Here is an 11,620-nt window from a genome sequence, read left to right on the forward strand (position 1 = left end):
AAACAAATCGTAGAAATACTAATAATTGAAACATTCGTGTAGGATATACCTTAAACTTGGACACTTCCTTAAAGTATAATAATATGGTATTCGTAGGAGTATAGGAAAATGCGCAGAAGTTTCTGCGCGAGTACCATTATCGTCCAGGCTAGTATGTTGCTGTAGGAGGAATCAGACAGGCGACGGATTGATCGCGCGTACACACCTGATGACGACGAAGGACTCCTATATACATAGTTTCAGTGGCTGAACTTGCGCGGAAAGCTTTGGAGAAAAGGACACTAGTATTCTGTATAGGAAGAGTTGAGGGTAATCGGATCGATATCATTTCCTAGACCTCAATGAGAACCCGTTGATATATATCGTTCAAGGTCACCGACAACAACCACTATTATCATTCTATCACGTAGAAAACTAAATTGATATTGAAGCCTGCCTACGTACGTGCGCGCTTTATTTTTTTTTACGATTGAATTTTTTTCATTCGAGAAAAGCATATTTTCTATTAGATGCAGACATTTTTTTCAATACGTATAATAATGTTTATGTCAACTTATAGAAGTTTTAAGATGAAAATGGAAACAAAAAAGAAAAATAGTTTGATAGTAAGACAGATAAGGATAACAATATAATTTCGATGAGATTATGCGGTGATAATTGGTTATAGGTTTGAGTATGGTTGTGTATAATCACCGGAGATATAGAAACCATTATATTACACCTACCATACAATGCGTACGTTATGACGAATGGAACGTGTTTTGCACGAGTTTGCTTTTCTTCTTCTTCTTCTTCTTCTACTATTTCTTACTCTTCCTCTCTTATGTGTATCCACTATCTTTCCACGTAACGATAATAAAAGGTATGATATCAATTTTTCAATAAACTCTAATACATTGCAATAGCTGAGAATCTCGAATGATATTTTTCTACCCCCCCATCGGAATTCTATTAATCTCGAACTGAACTTCCCCTATTTCAATCCCATCAATTTCAATCGATCAAAAAACAGTTAGGAATTTACAAAAGGGAGATGTAATAGAATGAATATCGATATGAGGATATACAATGAATTCTCGATAAGGACCATAGAAAAATGTGAGAAATGGAAAATGGTAACTTGCGATGAAAGTTCGGGGCATGTTATAAAAATTCAGATTGTGGTCAAATAAAATAAGAGTAGCGTAGAAAACAAGAAAAAAGATACAGAGAGAGGAAATATATCTGTCGATATGTTGTTGAAGAGATTGAGGAGGTTGAGGAGGTTGGCATGAAGAAAAAGGAAGGAAGAAAGGAAGGTGGAGGTAGAGAGAACGTCGAGGTAGCGGCCACAGCTAGGCGTGAGTCATCATGAGACAAGATCTCGGCTAAGGAGGCGGCCTTGATGCCGCAAAACTGTTGGTAATATCGAAACAACTCCATGGATCGCCAGGTTCGATCCTCATCATGTCGTCGGATGCTCGTAATATCCTGTATCCTTCTTCTTCTTCATCATCATTATCATCATCATCATCTTCTTCTTCTTCTTGCTATTAATGTTGTTGTTGATGTTGATCCTAGTTGTCTCGGTGTCGTTCTTATTTCCCTTCAATAGTCCTAGCACTTGTTGCCGACTTCTTTTCCGATGTCACAGAGACGATGATTGATCGTTCTCAATGTATACACATATCTATCTATATCAGCTGAGTTGATGATCATTGTCATCTAAAAATAGGTTACCAAGTGTTTGCTTATCAAACACGACGAGGAGAATTTTGTTCGTCGATATATCTGTTCCATCTGTTCCAATAATACACGCATACGGTTGGTAATGTGATTGTCATCTAATATAAGTTCTTAGATATTTGTCAATCGAATAGAGATCGAAACTAAGAATTTGTCGTGTTCCCAATGCATATGAAATGAATGAATAATTCAAAATATCTTCAAACAGATGTTGTGTTCTAAGTAAAAGTATCTAATCGATTAGTATAAGTTCTTAGTTTATTAGAACGATGAGAAATAAGATTTTCCTTTCCTCGTTTGGAAATTAAGTTTTTACATGAATTCTCAGGGATTACTCTTACAAGAGAGAGAGAAAGAGATTATTTTCTCTTTCCTGGAAGTTCCAAGTTCGTTGCTCCACATACGATCGGCCGTTCCTCCGGGCGCAAAAGTAGACTCGGCCGTCTTCTCCAGGAGATCTCTTCGTTCCGACAAGTTCTTCCTTCTTCTACGAGGCCGTACACTCGGAGAAAGGCGTCCCTCTTGGATTTTCTCGTTCAGCAAAGCACGGAGAATAATACCGCCGACGGTGCGGTAGGTGAGAGATCGAAATCGCAATAACTTTAGAAGAGGGAAAGCTCTTCTCTCTCTCTTTCTCTATCTTTTGTGTGTTCCGGGTATTATAATCAAGTTTTATTTCAATCTTCAAATAGACTAGGGAAATGACTTAAGAAGCCTGAAATTGAACGATTTGCGTTTGAACATTTTATTTATTACCTGTGTGTATATATATAGATTCAATTAAAACGTTTCCCCGTATCGATTAATTTGATCATTATATTTTGTATATTAAATAAATGCGTCTTTAGCAATTTCATCAGACATCAGATCGTCGAGTTATTATTAAAGATCAGCGAAAAATGGACTTTTTACAACGATCGTTCAACACTCTGTATATAATATACATAAGTAGCGTTTAACTGACATGATCGGCCTTGCGAAAGACAAATCCTAGCTGGTAATAGTCGTACGTATGTATGTATGTATCTACTTGTTCAACGGAATCAACCTTGTCAGAGTGAAAGAAGGTATATAATGAATTGAAATAAGACAGAGAAAGATAGATAGATAGAGAGAGAGAGAGAGAGAGAGAGAGAGAGAAGAAGAAGAAGAATAACGCAGCCGGTTGCATTTCATATATCCTCTGGTGTCTCTCAAGGAACAATGATTTATTCTCGCGACCTTCCGCGTCTCTCTACGTTGCGAAATCTCTTCAAGCGAGATTATCATGGATATAGAAGGAATTATTTAGCATCGTGTCATTTGCATCACCATCTAGCTACATATGTAATCGAGCCTCGGTTAGCTATCTAGCTAGCTTGCTTGTTTGCTTGTTTGTTTGTTTGCTTACTCCGTAAAACGAGCATGAATAATTTAACGAGCGCGTGCCATGTCCCGTACGGTATCCCGGACTCCCATCTCCGGACTTCAATCGTTTATTAGGAAATGATCGAGACCACTTTTTTTCAATGACTCATTACGTAGATTAAAATTAAAGTCATCCGGCTAAAGTTAAAACATTCGAATATACAAAATTTGTATTATGTATATCATAAGGTTTCGTTTTATATAGTGGATACGTTCTATAGAAAAACGTATATGAAAAAAACACGGATACAGATAAAAAAAGACTTTACTTATCTTAAAATATTACGAATGCGTTTCGTTATTTTCTAGAATCGCATAAAACCAAAACTAAGAATTGAAATTTACGTAAAACTGAACAGAAAAGTTTGCCGTAATTGAAAAGAAATAGATTGCTTAATAAATTCCTTTGAAAGTTTGAAAGAAATTTTTGGATGAAATACATAATCGCGTGAAAAGAGATCTTATAATACAGTTACTGCTTGCTTTCTTTTCTTCTTTCTCTGACATATTAATCATTTAAATTTTATTTGCATTTAGATTATTTTAGTTAGACTAAACGTGATTGATTAAGGAAGACGCAAAACGTTTAGGTTTTGATTTATTAACAATCTTATTGGATAAAAGTTTCAACGAATAAATTAGTTATAGAATGTATACATATAAAAAAAATTTTTGTTGGTTTGTTTGATTGTTTAGATATACATATATAAATATACACTAATAACAATAATATCACATAAGAAGTTCAGGTAAATAAGCGTAATTGTGCGTCTCCGAGAGACATATTCCTAATTTTACAGTATCCCTATAAAGTCGCATTATCGAACAGATAAATTATTAATTATTTTTAACCAAATACACGGAGATTCAAGGTCTATCGTGAGATTACATTTTTTTCTTTTGTTTTGAATTTCTCGATGAAACAATTTTAAAGACACTCCTTTATAAAGATTTAAAAATAGTAACAGCTATCATATTGTAAAGATTTGTGTTTTCTCTTATAGAATTAAATAACTAGTAACTTTGTTAAACTTTGTAAAAAAAAATATATATATAAAAAAGTGCTGACAATGATAACAATTTCGAAATATATATATATATATATATATATCTACATATGTACACATAACAGGTCGTAGTATATAATCGTTTAGTCTCCATTTAGAAAAACAAAAATAAGATTTTGTTAAATGCATTAGCATTACGTCGTACCTTCCTTATATTATTAATATTATATATATATATAAATTATATAGTAAGTCTAAAAATAACTTTGGTTTTAGAAAATACTTTGATTTTTGGCAATATTATTACAAACCTATTTCTTCTAATCATTGATGTATAATCTCCTGGCAAAGTTTGTGCTTTGAAATGGATTTATTCTCCATAGTCACAAACAGATACATGTACAGCGATCCAATCTATAAACTTATCTACTTCAGCTGCAATTGCGATAAAATGCATTTTATCTCCTAAGAAACGATAAATAATATTAAGTTAAATTAGTACTTATTTTCTTTATTTCTTATAATATGAACTAAAGTACTATTCTTTTACCTTTCTTAAAAATGTCGGATAATTTTTCATTGGCCATGCATATATTAAAGACGTAAGCGTTCTTTTTATGAAATAGTATTTCCTTGAAAAGATTATCTTGAAATTGAGCTAATATCAAGCCAAACTCATCGTCAATACTCCTAAAAAATTTTCCTTTGCCGATGACATATACACATAATGGATTGATGAAATTCTAAAAGAGAGGAAAAGAAAAGAAAATATATAACCACAATTATCAAAGAGATATACAAATATAAAATTATATTTTAAATCTATAAAATAATGTGCAAATAATATACTAACATTATGAATAACTTGCAGAACTTGCGTAGCGATTTCATTAGTCGATTCCAACATAATATTTTCCATGATTGGTTTTGGTCCTATGTATACACAAGTAGCGCACCATTCGCAATTATATTTATTTTCTTTGGGTATGCAAGGCATAGCATCAAAATGTACCATAGTCTCTGAATTTAACTGATGTATCAATGTTGGATGGGAGGATAAGTTTTTATCATGTAAAAAGAACTTGTCTAACGTAAAAAATATTTTCAATTTCTGATTATATTCTACTGTGCGCAGAATTCCTTGTTTATCTTCTAAATTAAATATATATCCTGAAATACCAATCATTCCTGCTTTTATATCAACTTTATCTCCAAGGCTATGTTTTTTCGGCCAACACATAATTACTACCCATTTGGAAATCATTTCACTTATTCGTACATTATTGCAAACAAAAGTTACCTACAAAGAATGCAAACATTTTTCAGTGAAATATTACTTTTTTTTTTCAAATTAATATGAACGTATGCAAAAATATACCTCCATGTTGGTAAAAACGTATTTATTCAAAGGATCCTCTTCTGGTATTAATCGAGCATTGTAAAAATATACTTGTTTACACAGATATGCTTTTTGCAGGTTGTCATTAAGTACAAATACAATTTCAGCACTTTCAGAGGTATTAATTTCGGTAATGTGACCATTGAATAAGTTTACTCTGCTTGCCGCAATCATTCTAATTTATTTTACTTTAACAAATAATTATTATGTACGATACGACTATGTAAGACAGATATTTATATTAATTAATGGAATATGATTGTTAACAAAAATAAATTAAAGAGAAAGAAAGAAGATTAAAAACAATTGAACTACGAAATGTACTCGATTCTAACTGACAATCAAGTTTATAATCCGTAGCAGTACTACCAACTTTGCTTATTAAAACAGCAATCATCAAAACGTTTCTTGTTTAATTAATTAAAATATATATGTTATATATTATTATTATTTTATGATTTTTATTAAATATACATTTTCTAATTAAATTAATTAAAAATAAATTAATATTTTATTAAATTCGTGATATTCCTTTTAACTATGAAAGAATGATTGTTTTTATATTTCGAAAAAATCCAGCCTTCCTATTGGCTGATTTAAAGTTTTACGTATTATATAGTTCTATATGCACAGATGAATTATTCAAAATAGTGATTAATGTGCTTCAAAAATATTTTTTTTCCTATCGTTTTCGTTATTGTGCGCGCGCGCGCTACAAGTTTGAAAAAGTTGCTGAGCGACTTGAATAACTTCGGAAATTTTTCAAAAATGTCTTCTTATCTTCTTTTTGTAAGTAAGTATTAATATGTTTTTAATTTTTTCTGATAATTTATTATAAATGATCATTTTACAGATTGTTTGAATTATTATACATACCATATTAATTATATTTAAAAAAATCGATGATTATTTATTTATTTACAGAGACATTTCATAGATATTTATAATATTATCATTAAATTAATTTATTATAAATAATACGATCACACACACTTTTATCGTCTGGGATGAAAATCAGTCTTGCAACTCTATGCTTGAATTTTTTTAATAAAAAAAAAAAGATTTTAATATGAGACTAAAAATTGATATGCTTTGATTAATTAAAAAAATTTAATTAAAAAAAGTTTGTAAAAATGGTGTTTGAATAAAAATTATTCTGTGTAGTATAAAAAGAAAAAATATATATAATTAAATGCACATGTGCAATAGAATCGTATAATTCAATTAATAGAAAAAAATTCTTTTAAATTATAAAAATACTTCATTAAGGAAGTCTCTTTTGATATTTTAATGCCAAGCTATTCAATACCGGACGAGGTTTAGAAATCCCAAGATCTATGGCGTGTCCAGTCAATGGACAATTTTGACAACGTTTTTTCTTGTAATTCGCATTGCAATTATTTTTCTCTTGTCTTACTATATATCTAGGAAAATAATGAATGCGTTTCTTTTGTATTGTTGCACAAGGTGGCATCGTTACAACTAAATCCTTTTTGTGAATTCTTTTAAAAGGTTCAGCGAAAAGTCGCTCATTCAAAGTATATTGCTGTAACGATCTTGAAGATTCCGATGACAAAAGAGTTTGACTTGATCCATGAGTGTCGAAATAATTTTGTTCACGAAATTTTCTTAATTCGTTAACTTTGTTATTCGAAGATGTTAAACCTTTTCTTTGATCCTCTTTTTCATGCGATGACCATTTTTTTGATTTTTGATCTACTTCTTCATAATCTTCTGAATGAACACGATATGTTTCTGATTCTTTCCTTTCCAAATCTTTGGTATATTTGTCCGCTTTACTTTTGTCGTAACACTGACAATCCACAATAGAAGATGATCTTATAGTCTTTTTACTGATAGAAGGTGATCTCGAAACAGGTTTACTTTTATATCCTTCCGATATACATTTTTTTGAAGATATAGTTCTTTTTACTTGAAACTTGGTTTTAGATTGTTTCCTCGAAGGTACTTGAATGCCCTTACTTACTTTTTCTATTATTTTTTTTTCAGTTTCTTCTTCTTCTTCTTCTTCCTCTTCTTCTTCTTCTTCTTCCTCTTTTTCTTCTTCTTCTTCTTCTTCATCCATCAAAGAACTTGGTACTCTCTGAGTAGAATTCAATTTCTCATGGTCAATGCAACTACGCTTGCTTATTTTTTCTGTAATAATTTTTGTTCGAGTATCCGTATCCATTACCATCGAAGTCTTATCAGTCCTCAATTTGTGATAATACGATGATCTTGGACAGCTGTCAGGACAATCACCGGAAGGTACATTCTTAAGTACAGAAACTTTCTTTTGAACATTACGAAGAAATTGTGACTGAGGATAGTAATTGATTTTTTGTACTCTTCTAATAGTTTCACAACTAATTGGAGGCGATAGTGTATCTCCTATATTATTTTCATTTGTCGTCAATGGTACATGACAAATATTATTTTTACAATAATTACAAGATGGAATAGGTTTATGTATGGTTCTTGGAGAACGAGTTTGTATCTTTTTGATCTCAACATTGCAATAACATTCTTTCACTGGTTTCCTACTTACTATGCATGAGCAATGCGAATGAGATAAATTTTTGGATGGTATGACAATTCTTTCTAATGGACGCATGTTAGGAACCGACAAACATGTTAGATTTTTAGTTTCAGAATGATACTCTGGACACAAAAGATTGTTAATGGCACTTGAATTATTCCTCAAGTTCCATATTTCTTTACGATCTCTTAAATGAGAATTCTGTCTTCTTAATTTTCTGTAAATAAAAGCTGTAAATAAAAACTGTAGGTATGGCTTATTATTTCAAAGAGTTAGACTGCTTTCAACAGTTAATTCCTTCTGGAACTGTACTAACGAACTCTTGCAATGCAATCTTTCAATCTCGTTATTGATCTTCTTAGAATTAGTTTCTGTAAAAGCTAGCAAAGTCCTGCTTTTCTTACGTAAATAATCTAACAATTGTTCAGAGTCTTCATCCATGTACATGCAATTTTTTGTTTACATTAATCACATACATTCTCATGCTTATAGTTCAAAATTGAAGAGATGCATATGCTATGATCTCATTAAAGTACATTTTATTGGAAAATAGAATAAACATAAAAGAAACACATTTTCCTTCTACTTGTGTTACAGATTTGGCCTGTATTTATTTATTAAAAAAGCTTTCTTTTTAAAACATAATAATATTGCAAAATGCGTTTATGATTCGTATGATCGAGGAACGAATTAAAATATTTTCTATTACTCTATAAACGAAATGAAGTTGGTTTTAGCATCAACTGTAAACAACAACAAGAAATGTTCCAGTTTGACCAATATAATGGAAAGAAAATTTTCCTTTATTTAATTTATTTATTTTCTTTAAAAATGTAACAACGATAATATTAAAAATAAAAGTAATTTTGATAAAAAAGAAACGTCGATTATTCGATAAAGAAATTCGTGTAGATCATATAAACCGATAGAATCTTTTTGAATTATTTAAATAATTTGATTTTGCCGCGTTTTTCTTGAACTACATTGCTAACGCAACCATGTTAATTCGCAGTGTACGACGCCGCGTGCGTTCAGGGTATATACATTTGGTCTTTAAGTTTTTTTAATTTAATTATACTCATCGTATTTTATATCGACATTTCTGTGTATAACAAAGATTTTCTTTTATTTTAGTAATGAAAAGTGAGACCGAAGATTGTTTTATTAAAACGTGTTTCGAATTTGTCTGGAATTATAGGTTACAAACATCTTGTATGCTATGGTTTTACGAATGCGCGCGTAACTAGATCAATTTTTAAGAATAAAAGATGAATTTCAGTGAAAGTAATAATATTCAAGGCACACTGCCACAATTTTCTGAAATAACGTTAAGAACGAATCCTATTTTTAATGAATTTAATCAAAACAACATAAATAGCAGTACTATAGAATTACCAATGGCTCAACAAGGTTCTGTTTACACTGTAGCTACTGGATTAAATCAAAATAAGCAGCAATTTATTGTAAGTATGAGAATTTTTAATAACTTTTCTTTTTTTACATGTATTTTTAATCGTATAATCGCGAACATTTCTGTAGGTAAATTCACCGAACAAATATCCTGGATCTCTGTTAACTTTGTCCGATTCCAGTGCAATTATGCAGCTATACGAGAAACAGTGTGCCATTAACATTCCTAATTACAATCAGAACAATGCCTCTTTAATTAGTGTCCAATCGAATCCTATACCAATGAGGGTCATACCTAATGTGTACTTACCTTCTACGTCGCAAATAGATACTTCCAAGGAAGAGAATAAGACTGATAACGAAATAATAACTTCTGAAGATATACAGCAAGTTTTTCAATTACAAGGTTCTAACATGACAGAGTATATTCAGAAGATACAAGCTACTACGATGCCATTAATAAATTTACAAATAATGAAATTACAAAACGAACAATATAAAGACGATAAATTGGATCATATTCAAAACAATATTCTAAACATTCCTAGCGTACCAGGGTTTAGAAATGCGCAATTACAAAATGGTAATCATTTTATAAACTCAGAGCAGATCGATGCATCATTGAATCATAATGATCTTAGCGTCCACTTGGCATCGAATCAACAAGTTTGCGAAAGTAACATGCAAGTTATGAAAGTAGAGCAACAAGTACAAACTGATCCACCCAAGAGCAGAAAAGTAATGAAATTTAAAGCTAAAATTAAAGAATTCAAAGTACTCGTTGGTTTAGATGGTTCTAAAGTATATTCCTGTCCTGATTGCAATGAAATTTGTCGTGAGGTGTCCCAAATAAAACAACACAGACAAATTCATATACAAGTGAGCTATTCTTTTTTATATCGTTATAAGAAATATACTTTTTCTTTACTCTCACGCGAATTTTGTTTTGTTTATCTTTTGTTTTAGGAACGAAAATATCAATGCGAATTATGCAGTGCAATGTTGAAGAGGAAAGAACATTTGGATCAACACATGCGTGGTCATTCTGATGTAAGGCCTTATCAATGTTCTTTGTGCGAAAAAGCTTTTAAGAGAAACGAACATTTGAGAAGACATAACGTTATTCATTCAGGCAATAAAAATTTTATATGCCCTACATGTCAAAAGGCCTTTGCACGAAAAGATCATTTGCATAAACATGCTCAGACACATTCAGCTAGGAAGAAGAGTAAAAGCAAGAAGGATGTATTTTGTACTGAATCAAAAGAAATATTTGAGAAAACTGTTGAAGTTCTGGCGATGCCTAAACAGCAAGAAATAAACTTTCTTGTGAAAGATGGTTCAATAAAGTGTGACGCAAATTTACTACAACACATTCAACACTTACAAAAGGATCAATTGATTTTCCATGGTTCTTCTTTGTCGATTACAGAAGAAGTTCTAAGAGATATGATGCAACAGCAATTTGCAAACATAAGCGAAAATATAAGCTACATAATGCCTTCTTAGTCGTAAACGTAATTGATACAGAAAATATCATCGTAAGGACAAAATTGCTTAGAAAGGAATGTGTTGAATCCAGCACAAATAGATTAGCAATGGGATCTTCTCTGGATCAAATACTTTAATATACTTTCTCAATTTCGTAAGTATGGTGATAGTAAATACTAAGATAATAAAAATGCAAGGATATTTTCTTGCATTTTTAAGATTTAGACATAAATATATAACTCGTAAAAGGATTTTGAATACGTTTATTTAGGTGTGATTTTGTTTTTCAAAAAAGTGTGTACAAATTTGTTAAAATTTTTGGAGGAGAGAAGCATCCGGTAGCTCACAAAAAAGAAAAGAAAATAAATGTTCAATGAATGATGCCTTAAGTTCGCCATCATAGCGAACGCACGCTAAAATATATTAAGTTAATTTAAATTTAATTTTCTTTTAACAAAAAGTCGGATTAGATAGTTTTTTAAAATGCCATAAAAATGAAAAAATCCATATAGCATGTTGTGGATTACTTGTTTTACATATGTGTTGATAATTATGACAACAGAGTAAGTCAAAAAATTCAAGAGAGAAATTCATTTAATTTATTTTATAATATGTAAAATATTACATATAATATAAAGTAAA

At 30.8% G+C, this 11,620-nt stretch overlaps 3 protein-coding genes across 4 annotated transcripts; 1 reads left to right on the forward strand and 2 right to left on the reverse strand.

The window, feature by feature from the left end:
• Nucleotides 1–4,248: 4,248 nt before the first annotated feature.
• On the reverse strand, nucleotides 4,249–5,890 carry LOC106793793. Its single transcript, XM_014760998.1, has 4 exons — nucleotides 5,518–5,890; nucleotides 4,993–5,439; nucleotides 4,690–4,882; nucleotides 4,249–4,604 (listed from the first exon to the last, which is right to left on the reverse strand). The coding sequence occupies exons 1-4, from the start codon at nucleotides 5,710–5,712 to the stop codon at nucleotides 4,510–4,512; spliced, it is 930 nt and encodes a 309-aa protein (XP_014616484.1). The 5' UTR covers nucleotides 5,713–5,890; the 3' UTR covers nucleotides 4,249–4,509.
• An 867-nt stretch (nucleotides 5,891–6,757) lies between these two features.
• LOC106793792 (uncharacterized protein DDB_G0290301-like) lies at nucleotides 6,758–8,791 on the reverse strand. The gene has a single exon (XM_014760997.1). The coding sequence runs from the start codon at nucleotides 8,150–8,152 to the stop codon at nucleotides 6,803–6,805; it is 1,350 nt and encodes a 449-aa protein (XP_014616483.1). The 5' UTR covers nucleotides 8,153–8,791; the 3' UTR covers nucleotides 6,758–6,802.
• Nucleotides 8,792–9,080: 289 nt separating this feature from the next.
• LOC106793875 (zinc finger protein 880-like) lies at nucleotides 9,081–11,331 on the forward strand. 2 transcript variants are annotated; one of them, XM_014761152.1, is made up of 4 exons: nucleotides 9,081–9,113; nucleotides 9,212–9,540; nucleotides 9,617–10,366; nucleotides 10,454–11,331. In XM_014761152.1, exons 2-4 carry the CDS (start codon nucleotides 9,346–9,348, stop codon nucleotides 10,994–10,996), a joined length of 1,488 nt encoding a protein of 495 aa, XP_014616638.1. In that variant the 5' UTR covers nucleotides 9,081–9,113; nucleotides 9,212–9,345; the 3' UTR covers nucleotides 10,997–11,331. The 2 variants fall into 2 exon arrangements, with proteins under 2 accessions (XP_014616638.1, XP_014616637.1); XM_014761151.1 differs by having other exon boundaries at nucleotides 9,092–9,540.
• Nucleotides 11,332–11,620: the final 289 nt, after the last annotated feature.

Source organism: Polistes canadensis, unplaced genomic scaffold (genome assembly GCF_001313835.1).
Source record: "Polistes canadensis isolate GaletaPanama2010 unplaced genomic scaffold, ASM131383v1 scaffold_19, whole genome shotgun sequence".
NCBI classification, from domain to species: Eukaryota; Metazoa; Arthropoda; class Insecta; order Hymenoptera; family Vespidae; genus Polistes; species Polistes canadensis.